The 14,808-nt window shown below is 35.7% G+C and overlaps 1 protein-coding gene across 9 annotated transcripts; it reads left to right on the top strand.

Moving 5' to 3' along the window:
- The first annotated feature begins 1,304 nt into the window (after positions 1–1,304).
- Positions 1,305–13,104, top strand: LOC109859402 (serine-arginine protein 55). Of its 9 annotated transcripts, none has more exons than XM_020437648.1 (12): positions 1,305–1,449; positions 2,700–2,826; positions 3,771–3,841; positions 5,618–5,713; positions 6,400–6,423; positions 6,574–6,630; positions 6,861–6,930; positions 10,803–10,876; positions 10,984–11,172; positions 11,614–11,739; positions 12,213–12,275; positions 12,407–13,104. In XM_020437648.1, the coding sequence occupies exons 2-12, from the start codon at positions 2,701–2,703 to the stop codon at positions 12,546–12,548; spliced, it is 1,038 nt and encodes a 345-aa protein (XP_020293237.1). In that variant the 5' UTR covers positions 1,305–1,449; position 2,700; the 3' UTR covers positions 12,549–13,104. The 9 variants fall into 9 exon arrangements, with proteins under 9 accessions (XP_020293237.1, XP_020293232.1, XP_020293231.1 ...); XM_020437643.1 differs by lacking the exon at positions 2,700–2,826 and adding an exon at positions 2,541–2,664 and having other exon boundaries at positions 12,153–12,275; XM_020437642.1 differs by having other exon boundaries at positions 1,306–1,449; positions 12,153–12,275.
- Positions 13,105–14,808: the final 1,704 nt, after the last annotated feature.

Genomic DNA, 14,808 nt, shown 5'->3' with positions numbered 1-14,808 from the left:
GGTGACGTTTCTCTGATGTGTTTCTTGATTTATGTCGTACTGTCGTACTAGCTGTCATCGCGGTGACATGTGTCCGCTGACGGAATACGTTAAAATAAAAATAATAGCGTGCGCCTGTGTTGTGCTAGTCTTGTAATAAAAATGGTACGCTATATTCATGTCGGGAAGATTAAGGATTTGAGCGCAATAGAGAAAATATTAGGGATAGAAATTAAAGATAAGTTAAATGTAATGTACAATGAGAAAAAATACAATATAACATGTAAATGTGTATAAATATAGGCTGTATATCATGCAGCCATGACATACTTCCTGTATTTATATGTTATTATATTTTATTGTTTGTTATTGCACATACGCGTATGATTGTAGCATATGTAACATGTACTATGGGTAAGTGGGCGAAAAGGAACGCATGCTAGACGTGCTGCTTTTTTGTGCAGTAAAGTACAATGAATTTAATGAGAGAAAATAATCGGTCTAGTGAAGAAAAGCGATCAAAGTGGAGACAATGGCCACGTTCAGCAGACTGAGCAGATCAGTGAACGCTTGAGTGATTCCTTAATATGATTGAATCTTGCCTTTAGATCTTAATTGGATCTAAGTGTAGAAACTAATCATATTGAAGAATCACTAATCGCTCACTGATCTGCTCAGTCTGCTGAACACGGTCAATGTCACGTATGGAACATACCGCTGGCAGCCAATGTGGCTGTGGAGTGGAGAGAATTTCTTGTAGAGGAGTTTGCGCAAAACGAGCGCAAACAGACAAGACGCGGCAACGCGTTAAGGTCTATCTACATAAGACGCAGGTTGCAACCTAACCTAACCTAACCTCTGATCCCGCAAAATTGACCACGTTTGTCAAATTAGCCAATCTACACTACGTGATTGGTCAATTCCTAGGTAAGGAATTGGCCAATGTAGAATGACCTTTAAGGTTTTTGTTCATCCGATTTCTCTTCTCAAATTGAATGCAGAAGCACAACGAGCGGTATCCCGTTTGATCGCGGTACAGAGAAGAGTGCATCATATCGCGCAGTTCCGGAGCAAGTATTTCTCGGAAATTTCTCCTCCGTCTGTTCAACCGTTGGATCTTCTGAAACGTAACTATTGATCAAATTAATCAATTAACCCACGTAATTGGTCAATTCCACGAGATCTGTACTCGCGTCTCTCGCTTGATGTAAAATGGGCTTTACGTGCGGCGATTGGGGCGACAGAGTGGGGGAAAGGGAAGTGGCGTCTGGTATTGAGAACGATGATTGTCTCTGCGACTTGGCGTGTGAACCCCGTTTTGTTGCCGTTGTTGCTACGAGGCTACGGGAGCGTTCTCTTCGGTTTGGGACAGCGTTCAATTCGGCCATTAATTTCGGAGCTTTCGTATAGTGAAGATAAACGTATATACGTATTTCATTAGTGATCGAATTGATCACAAAACGCGTCCAGGTGAGTAAGACTAAGCAAAATTATCTCCCCTTTAATAAATATTTCTCATTATCGACCGTAAAAATACGCGTCCTAGTCTAAATATTGCGGGGAAATCACTTCGATGTGAGACAAAACGAGAAGCACACCCGCATCGGAGAGATACAACTTCGCCAGCTCGTGTGTTTGACTCTCTTTGTAAAATCGTGCGATCCCCGATTCTCGCACCGCGTATAAAATTTTATTTCGTGTAGTTCGACAAGTCCGTTATTATCGCTAGCAGCGAGGATTGTTTTTTTTTTGCGACGACGAAACGTGCTTTCGGACTAAAAAAAAAAAAAAAATTAAAGCAGGCGTGTTTTGCGTGTTCGGTTGATTTTCGATTACTCCGAGAATGAGGAAATTTCTCCGCCATTATCGCGACTCGAAGATTTTACTCGCGACGCAATTAAATGACTCGTCTCTATATCGATTCATACCGGTTTCCAACGTTCATGGCGACCAAAAGATTTTTTAAGCAAAATGGCTTAGAACGCTCTGAAAGTTTTTCTAGAAATTTTTATTGAGACGCAACGCGCGTATAATTTTTCAGCATTGCGCAATTTTCTTTTCCAAGTATGTGTCACCGCTTTTGTCGGTTAGCGTTGACTCTCATAGATAAAGGTTGGTTAATATGATAAAATCCATATTTCGTAACGTGTGACATGGAATATAAATTTCTACCAAAAAAAAAAAAAAAAAAAATATTAATTTTACTTTAATTGTAAAAATTTAAGTCGTAAAAATATCTAGCAGTGTAGAAAGTAAAAAAACAAATATATGTTTACGAGACAATTATATACGTAATAAGAGAGTAGCAATATATATATATCTATATATTTGAATAAAAAAAATCCAAAAATTATGAGTATATTAGATTTAGGTTGCGTTTTGTTTATAAAAACAATCAAATAAAAATTTTTATATTAATGCTTTTATGTTTTATATTTGGTTTTTTAAAAGTTACTTAAACTTGTTTGATTAGTTTAAATTTTTTTTATTTTATCATATGAATAAACAGCAGGTTCTTAAGATAGCCTGTTATGTAAGGTGTTTTTATATTTTCCTTTAAGAATGAGCACCCGAGTATTCGTTGGTGGATTAACATACCGGGTGAGAGAGCGCGACCTTGAGAAGTTCTTCCGGAAATATGGTAGAATCAAGGAGGTCGCTATGAAGAATGGATTTGCCTTTGTGGTAAGTCTAATGTGGTTTAATTGTTTTTTTTACAGTATGGTAGGGACAAGGGTCTATGTCGGTGGACTTCCATATGGAACCAGGGAAAGAGACCTTGAGCGATTTTTCAGAGGCTACGGTCGTTTCCGCGATGTTCTCATCAAGAATGGTTATGGCTTTGTTGTAAGTACTTGTATTCAGCTGTAAACTCTATAACACTTTGCATTACTCATTTTGGTCTTGTAACACTGTTGGTCTTCTAAAATTGTTTGGCAATTTTCTGATTAATATAAATTTGCATTTTGAGATTTTTGAGCACATTTTTTTTGTAGAAAAACAAAAAAAAATTGTTTTCTTTGTTTTTTTTTCATAATTACTTTATAGGTACTTTTGAAAATGTTTTTATATTGTACGAACAGTTGCTGTTAAAGTTTTTTATTTTTATATCTTATGTTACTGCGCTTCATATTGCAACATTTTTTGCATTGATAGTTTTTTTTTATTATTACAATTTGGACCAAACTGAGTAGAATGCATTGTGTTAAATTACAAATGCAACGATAACCTGAGTTGACCTGGCCTGAGCCCTGAACAATTTGGCTGTACTGTGGCTGTTTAGAGGAGCTGTGTGCTGCTTATCATCGATTATTCTGCAAAAGCTTTGTAAGTTATGTACAATTAGGGAAAGAGAGAGCTGTTTATTGCAGGGCTGTTTTAGAAAAAAAACTATTATATATCTCTTAACAAGTTATAATATCATACTTATAATTAATTATACAAGTATCTATATTAATTCTATCTTTTCTTGCACTTTGCAGTATTATCTGCCAATAAACCAATTAGGCATATATTAAGTTAAATAATTATTACCTTATTTTAAAATTTTGCAGGACACAATTGAAGAAAAAAGCTCTAAAATTGTTTCATAATAATTTACACATATTAAATAATTTATAATATGTTATGTACATGATTTACATTTTGTGAATAATTCAATTTATATTTACGTGTATACAAATCTATTGTAATATATTCGTAGAACAATAATGCATGCAAGTAATAATGAAATAACAGTTTATTTGCAATATATTTTTAATTACAACTCAAAAATGTTTTTTTTGTCACAGGAGTTTGATGACTATCGAGATGCCGATGACGCCGTGTACGAATTAAACGGAAAAGAGCTTTTAGGAGAAAGGTAATGCAAATCTTTTACTTATTTGTATGAACATGTAATTAAGTAATAATATATACATTAGGCGGAATGGTATAGGTGGCATGTTTGCATGTAACTAAATATAGTTTCTTTTACAATCCATTTAATATGTGGATTGTTATTATGTTAATATCTCAACTTTATTGTCATCATTATAATATTATCGGTACTGGGGATAGATTTCTTCTAGTTATAGACATAAATAATATATTTATTTATTTTTTTTTTTTTTTTAAAGAATTGTAATTTAAATTATTTATTAAAATTATAAATATTGGTCTAAAATATATAAATACGTGTAATTTCTTTCTTTGATCTTTTTAAGATTTAAAACACAATAAGTACTACATTTTATCCGTGATGTTTTTTAGATTTTTTTTTATTATTGCTGAAAGTAGCGAGCTAATTTCTAATACATTATTCTCAAGCGTGATATGATATTTGAGCAGAACTTTGTTTACCTTGAGCAAACATATTTTGTGTCTCGTTTAACTTTAAATTGCTTTTAGCTCAAGATTAGATTTAGACACAAGAAAAGCAATAGCATTGAAATAAACGGGGAAGTTGTCTTATTCTCACATACGTATAAATTTCTATCAATAATTTGCTTTAGACAAGTGGCAAAATATATATTCTATATGCTTGTTTCTTTTTTGTTTGGTGCCTTATGTAAATATATTAATGATACTAGAGCTTTTTGTCAACATGTAATTTTAATAATGATAAAGCTGAAATATGCGCGCGCGTGTGTGCGTGTGTGTGTACATATACATACATATATATATATATTTTTCAATTGCTTTTTCTTTACTTGTACGAGTAATATTATTGCTTTCTATTTGATTAAGATCATATATAATGCACAATTATCTGTTGGCATTAAGCAGACATTCCGTTATTGCTTTTGAGTTTGATTTTAGTAAAACACGGCGTCTGTCCTCCAAATTAATAATTAGACTTTTATTATGATAAAAGTAAAAAAAAAAAATGCGTTTTTAAAAGCGTTTCAACTTACCGCCATTTTGAACTACTTCCATCAACTCCCCGAGTAGAAAATGATTGTCGAAAGACATATAATGCGTCAACGTCTGAAGAAAAAAAAATGTTATATCGCTTCTTTTCTACGAAAGGGCATTTCACATTTTGTGCTTTTTCATGATTTTATTCTATGATCCTGTTTATGTTTTCGCGTCTTGTATACTCTATAATAATTAAGAAAAAGAAAATTTCTAGTTTCTTATGGATTAAAGATTTAATCATGAAAAAGCTGATGGACGTGGTGAAAGAGAATAAATTTGGTGATAAGTAGCGTTGTAAAGAAAGTCAACTTAGACTTAGGGAACAACAGAAAGTCTATAAGAAAGAGCGCGAACGAGTGAGAGAGAAAAAGAGAGAGAGAGAAAGAGAGTGTGTATGTGTGTGTGTGTGAGAGAGAGAGGGAGAGAGAAAGGGGACAGCGCCCTCAGACGAGACTGGACGCTAGGAATACTGAGAGAGATAGAGCGAGAAGCGAAATATTTGAGCGGATTTCGGGGAAAGAAGGCTGAGAAAAATGGAAGGAAAAGAGGAAGGAGGAAGAGAAGGAAGCATCTTTAGAGACTAAGAATTAGTCGTGGACTTAGGCGGGGTTTTGTTGGGTGTGTTTCAGAGTGGCGGTGGAGATAGCACGGGGTGTTTCAGGGAGGCGAGGCGACCGTGGCTACGGACGCTCACGCTCCTGGAGAGACAAGTAAGCATATCCAATGTGTCTTGTTACAGAATTACTGTAGAGAGGGCCCGGGGGACACCTAGGGGTAGTGACCAGTGGCGCTATGGTGACTCCCGTGGTGGTTATGGGGACTCGAGGCGATCTGCGTAAGACACGCTATCCTTTTTTTTATTTTTATCAGAGAGCGATCATTATCCCCTCCTCCCCTGCAGGCAATCGACTCGAAATGTGCGAAATCCGAACTGATTGATAACGCTTTACCTATTTCTTTTTCGAATTTTGATCGTTTCTCTGTTTATACACGTTTATATTCTCCTTTTGGTTTATTTATTTATTTATTTCATTTCATTTTATTTTATTTTTTTTTAATTTTTTTTCCATCTCGTTATTACACCTCCGGGTCAGTCAATTTTAAATCGCGTGATTGATTTCGCACATTGTCCGCACAGGGAAGAACGTAATCTTGGATATTGATAAGCTCTACTTTAGAGAGCGTAGTTAACGAGAAATGAGAATCGCGTTGCAAGCTTCTCTTGCTTTCGCGTGTATACAAAAAAAAAAAAAAAAAGAAAAAAAATTCATTAGACAACAAGAAAAGAAAATCTTATCTTCTTAATTGGTTGTCTTGGATTTGACTGCTCTCCCGAGTACGTCGAATTTTTTCAAAGTTCTCGCCGCGTTTTTTTTTTTTCGGAGAAAAGTGATAGCACAAAGTAAAACGCCTAGTGATACCCTCCCAAACATTTATTGTTTATTGCTGGTAGTTGAAAGACAAAGAGTGAAGCTGATGTAATTGGCGACTAATAGATGTGTCGTATTGTGTTTGTTACAGCCGAGACGATATGCGGCACGACAGGTACGCTATTGCTGCATTTTGAATAGATTTGATTCGATTGGAACAGGTGATTGATTGTGTGCCTGAGCAATGAGTGCAGATCTGTAGTTATTTGCTGAAGGTTTTACCGACGATCCGTTATTTCTGTTCACATGACATCCCTTTTTGCAGAGATAGTGTGAACAGAAACACGAGGACTGCATCTAGCTACAAGCAATCATTGCCCAGGTACATACATCCAATGTTACGCTCTAACGATTTACAAACTTTTAAACTTTAAATACACAAACTTTGTTGTTGCAAGTAAAAAAAAAAAATTTTTCAATTTATATCAATTCTTGCGTTTTCAATACCAATATTTTTATTCGCTATATATTAACGTAAAGTCAGGTCCAAGACAAACCTGCTTGCTCTAGAGATATACATGTGGATAATAGCCGGATTTTTTCCTATTGTAGATATGGTCCACCGACACGCACCGAGTATCGTCTCACCGTGGAGAATCTGTCCAGTCGTGTCAGTTGGCAGGTAAGCAGCGTCTGTATTTTGTCTGTAATTGCATTTCTTTCTCTTGCAATTTTTTTATACTTTCGGTGTCTTCGTTAGTTTGATCAGTGCTTGAGATACCGGAGAAAAAACGTTGCACCTCTTTCTTATAGGTTTTTCCGAATTTTATAATATTGCTGAATGTCCAACTTTTTCTTTTTTTTAATCGAATTTTTCCACAGTCGTTTATGTGCATCAAAAATTTCGCGCCGGATAGCATTTTTTTATTTTTATTCTGTGCTCTGTCGTCTTTTACTTTCATTTGTTTACGAAAAAAAAGCCTATTTTTGGAAAAAAAAAAATCAAAAAGATGTAAGATTTTGATCAAGTAAGTCTGTGGCAAATGTTAAAGTCCAATTTTTACAATAAATGAGTTAGTCTCTGTAAAACTAAAAAGGAGAAACTGAAAGAGATTACGTATAAAAACAACAGAGATTTTCGAATTAGCGTGAGAGATGGAAAACGCACACTATATATCCAGTAAAATGAGGACATAGGCATCATACACGTGAGAAAAACTCCGATCAATCTTCCAACCCGCACAACCAGAGGTGAGAAACAAACAGACGACAACCAACAACAACTGGATGAAGAGGCTCAACGGATGCCATGGACAAAGAGAAAGGCGTAAAGCTTCAATACCAACCAACGGAATATGGAGTAGATACAGATACGATGCAAACATGTGGGAACATACCAGGACACAAGTAAACACTTCTGAGCTGAGAACCAGTCGGAGAAAGCTTCAAAACAATTTTATATTTATAACCAACGATTTGAGAAAAATGCAGAAATACTACCTTGCATACATATATGAAACCAAGTCTTACTTGATCAATTTACATTGCGTATATATTCTTGTATAATCTATATCTATCGTTGCACTTTCCCGATGATTGGTTGTTGCAAATATTTGACGAAAATATATATATATATATATATATATGTATGTGTGTGCGTGTGTGTGTATATGTATGTATGTATGTGTATGTATATATGTATATATATATATATATATTCTCTCACACTCAAGTCGAGTCTTGATTGTTCGACGATTTACTTTTTCAATTTATTATTTCATTTACGTTCTCTCCCGGTCAGCAGTTTTGAGAAAAAACAAAATAAAATTGATGTTCTTTCCGAAGAGCCATGTCCTCTTCGCCGAGGAGGGGCCGACCGGTAGGGCCAATAGAGAGACTGATGATGTGCGATGATAGAGATGACGATGCACGCGATGGGCCCGCCTTGAGGTCAAGTGGCACCAGGTTGGTTTCTGAGGTGTCCCGATGTGACAGAGAGAGCCGCGCGGCACTGGGGTGTACATCTACCATCACCTATCTACCGCCATGCTCTGCTACTCGCGCGCAAGCGATATGTGGTGAAAGATCCCAGTAATAGGGTTATTGCGATACTCCGATCCTTCATCGTGTAATTGCTGAAGAAAAACCGAGAGAGAGAGAGAGAGAAAGAGAGGGAGAGAGAGAGTGAGAGTGAGAGAGAGAGAGAGAGAGAAAAAGAGATTCAACTGCCGCTCTTCTACTTTAATCGTCTGGGAAACATTTGTTTACGTAAAAACAACTTCCACCAACCAAATACATTACCACACATCGATATAGTCATATGTCATCACTACTACAACCTTCACCCATCACCACCATTATCATCATAACCACTCCGTCTGTTCACTATCACTCTATTCATTATTATCACATCTACCATTCTACCGTGTGTGACTTTGTCATTGCTATTGGTACGCCATGCAACCTAAGCCATCTAGTAAGTCAGGCAGCGGCCACACCCATGAGGGCATACGCGGACCGAAACGAACCCGAACCATCCGCGACTACGCCACACAGATCCGTTCGACCCGACCGAGCGTCTCTGGCCTTTCTCTCTGTCCGTAAGCAAGGTGGTGCTTGGGCCCAAGGTAAATGCGTCACCTTAACCGAGTGTACTATTAGATATACACAATATATATCTATTATAAATTATATACACTTAAAAAAAAAAAAACGTGTCTTGTTCACATATGTATATTATACATTATATACATCACATAATATGTATGCCTATATTACCTATCTAATTATTTCATATTACTGTGCACCATAGCTCAGACGTTGCGTATGTCGTTGAGATGTTTTACGATGCTCGCAACAAAACTCGGAGATAAGGAATCATCATATAATAAAATTTCTGTGCTCGAAATTAGACATCTTCAACTTGATTCTAAAGGTTTAAGTTCTTGCATATCTTGTCACACTTCGAGTCGCTTGTCATTCATTATGGGAAATGCATTTCCGTCTCGCGCCTACGCGCCTCCGATCAGAGCTTTACACGTTTAAGAACAATGAGATCAACTTTTCTTTATGCAAAGCAATTGTGTATATCATTACGCTGTCTTTTAGCTGTAACACGCGCGAGAAACGATATTTCAGAAAACAAATTTGTACATCACAGCAAGAACGAATCTACAAAAATGGTACAGGAGCATTTTTCTTTTTTTGCTTTTTTTCCACAACGTGGGAGCAATCGGAGATCCTGAGAGACGTCGAGCATCGAATTTTTAGAAAGGAGATCCTGGAGCAGACATTCGTATTCTTTACTGTGTTAATGGTTGGAATACACAAGCATCTACCCCACTGAATATTTTCGCAACACTAAAGTCGGTCCTGGTTCCCACAAACAGAAATAGAGTGAGAAAGAGAGACACACACAAACACAGAGAGATAGAATGACACAAGGACATTTTCCAGTGAAATAAATGAACGTAATGGACCTAGACGATATCCATCTTATTCTCGCTTGATTATACCTCTTACAAAAAATGAATGTGAAGTGCTCTAAGAGTATTCAAACATAATGCAGAAGAGACAACATAGACAAGATAGAAAAGAAGAACAAAGAAGGAAATATCGCAACCACGTAAACATCGAAAAGGAAAAGACCAACGAAAAGAAATCAGAACGGAAGAGCTTTGGGTGCTCTGGATTTAATTTCTAGCAACAAGTTGACATAATTTTTAATTTCTCTTTTTGCTTTAATCAAACTTTTTTTTTTACGTTTTCAAATCTTATTTTGTTTATGCAAAATCTTACGGATAATTTTTGACAAATTCATTTTTTTCTCAAAACTTACTACGTAATGCGCACCTAAAACTTTTAATGTTTTCTTTATAATAATTTTTGTATAACATTTTTTTATATATTTCTAGTTTGTACAGTTTTATTTTTGTCTAAAGATTTTTTACGGCTTAAATAAGTAATTTATTAGAAAGCTTTAAGAACCATTTGTTGTTTTTTTTTGTACGAACCAATATTTTCAGCAAATATGTTTGCGATGTCAAATAAGTTTTTATTTATTATTTGTAATTGAAATTGTGAGCCGTTCTGCGGAAAGACAAACTTTATATTTTGAAATGTTTTTGTAACAAACAAACGTTACCATTCTGCAGAACGGAGGTGCATATAAACGTTTGTAGCTGTTCTGTTTCAAAAAATTGAATTGCATAAAAAGAAAGGTTGCATCGGATCGCAGATACTAAATTCGAGCACGTTTGTAACATCAACACTGAAGACTTGGGCAGATCTAGATAGTGCTCTGATATGCTCGCTCTCTTTTTTTAGTAGAATAAACTTGTAGATCACCTTTCAGCGGTAAGAGATCTCGAAATAGAATTAATTTATAAACGTATGAGTGCACAGGATATATTTTAACCTGCGCGATACATCAGACTTAGGAACACAGTGTAGTAAATTTCCATATGTAACTACTAATTCTAAATTTATCCGCGTATATAATTTGTGCAATTTTAACGTGTCAAATGTTAATTATGGATCTTGTGTAATGTTCAGGATCTGAAGGATTACATGAGACAAGCTGGTGAAGTTACATATGCTGACGCCCATAAGCAACGTAGAAACGAAGGGTAAGTAAAAAAAAAAACCATCTCGATTATACATTTAATAAAATTTAAAACTTTTAAATCTTTTATATTATTTTTAAACGATGAAAATTTTTTGAATGATCTTGCAGAGTTGTTGAATTTGCTACATATTCCGATTTGAAGAATGCTATCGATAAGTTGGATGATACAGAATTGAATGGCCGTAGAATACGGCTAATCGAAGACAAGAGACGTGGTCGGCGCTCACGATCATCAAGCTCGAGATCACGATCGCGATCTCGATCAAGATCACGTCGACGATCACGCTCTCGTTCAAGGTATAATCGTCGTTCTCGATCCCGATCAAGGTACTGTCGGGGCGACGTTTTACGTCACCTATTATTTCTATTATGATTTATCCTTTATCAGACATACTTGTGTTTATTCCAGTTTTTTTTTTTTGCAATCTGTATACACAAAACTGACTAACTTGTTTATTTTTTTAAAATTGTTTATTTTTGTTTGTTTATTTTTTGTTTAAATATCAAAGTTGGTTTTTGTCAAATTTATTTTATTTTATTTTGTATAAATCTAATTGTTCGTTTCTTTTTATTTATTTATTTATTTTTTTTTTTGATTATACAACAAAGCCGAAGTTTTGTCTCTCGCGTGTTGTCGCAAAACTTATCGCGTAACAAGATAGTTTTGTGACTGTAGCAAATCTCAGTTGAAAAAAACATTTAAATATGTCCTGTTTTTTTTTTTTTTTTGTAACATAGAAGTCGTCGTAGCTCTCGCAGTCGCAGCCGACGTAGCAGTCGTTCCAAATCAAGAGCGCATTCAAAGTCCAAGTCCAAGTCTAAATCCAAATCTCCCGAACGCAGTCGCTCACGTTCTAAATCCAAGTAAGTGTCTTATCTAGAAAAGAACGTTAGATTATTTTTTTTATGTCACACTAGTCTCTTTATCACAGTTTAGTCGTTTGTTTTGTTCATGACTATGTTGGTATGTTTGTTTCATTTGTTTTATTTTTTTCTTGCGCAGTTGTCGAGCGTCACAGTCACAGTCAGTACACTCATTCCCATTTATTATTGGCATTGTTTTTGGGCTGGCTACGTGCCTTGAGCTCTCAACGCTTTAAATCACGCTTTTAAACACGCGTTGTCTCACTTGTTCACTGCCGCGCCGCGTGTTTTTGAAAAGCAATAGAAAAAAAAAAAAAAAAAAAAAAATCGTGTTTCTTTGTATTTTGTACTTTCTTTGTACTTTCTTTGTAGTTTTCGTCCCCCTTTCATTTTTTAAAACTATAATTTTGCAGATCAAGAGACCGCTCAAAGTCGAAATCTAAGTCAAAGTCCAAATCCAGATCTCGTTCTAGGTCCAAGGCTGAGAGGTCAAAGTCCAGGTCGCAGTCCAAATCCAAAGCCAAGTCTCCCTCAAAGTGAGTCCTTTCTCGCTTTTGACTGTTTCTCTAAGTGTCGATGTAATTTGCGCAAGAAAAGCAAAAACGAGACCTCTCTTCGGTGTGACAACGCGATTCAATTTCCGATGTCGTTTTTTTTGTTGTTTTAGAGATAGATCGAGCCGCGAACGCTCTCGTGGCGACCGATCCAGATCCCGATCAGGAAGCAAACACAGCAAGAGCCGGAGTCGTTCTCGCTCACCTATGAACGGCGACAAATCTCCAGAAAGCAGCAAGCAGAAAGCTGACTGAGAAAGCTGAACTGTGGGAGCAGTGATGAAGAAACAAACCTCTATCTTTTTTTTTTCTTTTAATATTGGATCAGATTTAAACCGTCATGGGTTGCGATTTTTGATCGTTAATTGTAACAAACAAATAAAAATTATACGTTAAGTCTATACACATATTACACGCTATACAAAAGTCTTATCACCTTTAAAAAACTTTGGAATATTTTAAGTACCACCGCTTACTTTTAACGATCACACTATATATTTAACTATAGAGTCAATGATTGTTTTCTTTTCATTGAAACTATGGCTGCCAGTTTTGATCGTAATCTTTTCTTTTGTATTTTCTCTTTTTTTTTTTTTTTTTTTTTTTTTAACGATAATACACATCCGACATAAAACTCGCATTTAGACGAATCGAACATCTCGGTGTATCGTATTAAACATACGAATTTCCTCGAACAGGTTTTTGTATATATTCCTAAGTGATTACATTACAATGGGACATGTGATGTGTATCAAATCTTAGTAGTAAGAAACATCTTATTGTCAATAAACTTCATGTCAAGGCACACTGACATGTTGTGTTTATGTCCAAGCTGTTTCCTCAACTCTTCAAATCTTATAATTTTTCCGTGACCGTCCACCGTGACGTTTCCCACCTGAAGACTTCATATATGCGTTAACTAACTGTAACTATTATATAAAGATCAAAGACGTAATTGAAATATATCAGTTTGACCTGGAATAAGAAAAATTACTCCCGATAGTGTTTGAAGTCTGGTATTCACATATCTTATATTTGAGATTCGTCTTGAGTTTATCTTCAGATGATGTACAAATATATAGTTTTATCGGCTGCGGAACATCTGAAGATAAACTTGAGTTGAATCTTAAATCTAAGATTCGATTACGAATACCGGCCCGAGAGTTTAATTTTTTGTCTACGATCAAACTCTATTTTTTCTTTCTATCCTCTACTCCAACAGTTCTCGCGTATAAGTTTTTTATGCATATGTGAAATCACATAGTTTTGGCGTGCGTGGATTAGCGTGCGAGTCAGTGGAGAGGAGTAAAACAAGCACGATTATAGGAACAGTAGATGAACTGAAAAAGTCATTGTTGATGAGAAGATAAAAGAAATGTGTAATAACGTTCAGCACAATTGGAGGAAATTGGCAAAAAGTAGAGAAACTCTCTCTCGATTTGTATTAGATTTTATATTTGCTTGACCTTATGATTTTAAAGTTTTAAATAGTATATTTATTAATATACATATCAAGTAAAAAAATAGACATCTGCGGTTTTCTAATAAATTGTTCGACATAATTAGAACTGATTGATACAATCAGGTGCTCTCCTCGGAAGCAGAGTGCTCGCTCTTGTATCAAAAGCGCGTTGATATTGTCCTTATTCTACATAAAACAAAATTGATTCTTTTTGTACGCATTCATAGCTAATTAAGCATTTGTCTTATAGAAAAAAATTATAAAGCAGTTTATTTTTCTCTACAAATTTTTTGGCTTGCGGATTTATTAAGATTCCATGCACAATCTGATGTGCCACTGAGCGAATTATACGACGCGCAGTTGGGTCTGTTCTGTATAAGACCCGAATGACTCATTGGCGTGTATCAACCTTTTGATATGTCTGTTCCTCTCCCTCTGTGTCGCCACAAAAATAGACTTCGTGTAAAGCAAGTTATTCAGACGGAGACTAAAGAAAAACAAGAGGACAGAAGACGTCGTGATACCAAGAGGAAGAGTCTCGGTCATTAAATGTCTAACGGTACCGATCGAAATCGAGTGTGAATATATATCTGGTCGTTGAGGGTGAATTTAGTGATCACACACCCTTTGCCACGACGGAGAATCAAGAAAATTTATTAAAAGTATTGCGGAAAGAGGAATGAATTAATCGGGTTTGGGAAAGAGAGAACGAACTCTGAGCGTTGATTGGTCTTCTCTCGGGAACAGTGGGGGCCTAAAACCAGAAACGCGATGACGCGTCAGAGACTCGTACAGAGCCGTAGATTTAACTACGACCACGTTTCCCCTTCATATCGTTTGAACAAAATAAATCAAGTAATAGAAATAAAATTCAAAAAAACTCTCTTAATATACTATAATTTTTTTTTTAACATTACATTAAATTATTTCTTTCACTGATGATATTTTAACATTATTTCTAGAACGTATTCAATGTGAGAAACAACGATGTGGATACAAAGGGTCAGAGCTCTCCGTTTCGTGCCGATCCTGGCGGAGGGGAAGGCTGGTTGT

The sequence above is a fragment of the Pseudomyrmex gracilis genome, unplaced genomic scaffold (genome assembly GCF_002006095.1).
Source record: "Pseudomyrmex gracilis isolate BER0280 unplaced genomic scaffold, ASM200609v1 scaffold_261, whole genome shotgun sequence".
In the NCBI taxonomy this organism is placed as follows: Eukaryota; Metazoa; Arthropoda; class Insecta; order Hymenoptera; family Formicidae; genus Pseudomyrmex; species Pseudomyrmex gracilis.
The sequence above is the reverse complement of the archived record's forward strand: the minus strand, read 5'-3'. Positions and strand labels throughout refer to the sequence as shown.

Bases quoted from the DNA above. Each gene is read 5' to 3' on its own strand.
- LOC109859402 (XM_020437642.1), top strand. From the start codon at position 2,701: ATGGTAGGGACAAGGGTCTATGTCGGTGGACTTCCATATGGAACCAGG. The intron at 6,631-6,860 runs GTACATACATCC...TTCCTATTGTAG, and splicing joins TACAAGCAATCATTGCCCAG to ATATGGTCCACCGACACGCA. The intron at 11,740-12,152 runs GTAAGTGTCTTA...ATAATTTTGCAG, and splicing joins CGCTCACGTTCTAAATCCAA to ATCAAGAGACCGCTCAAAGT.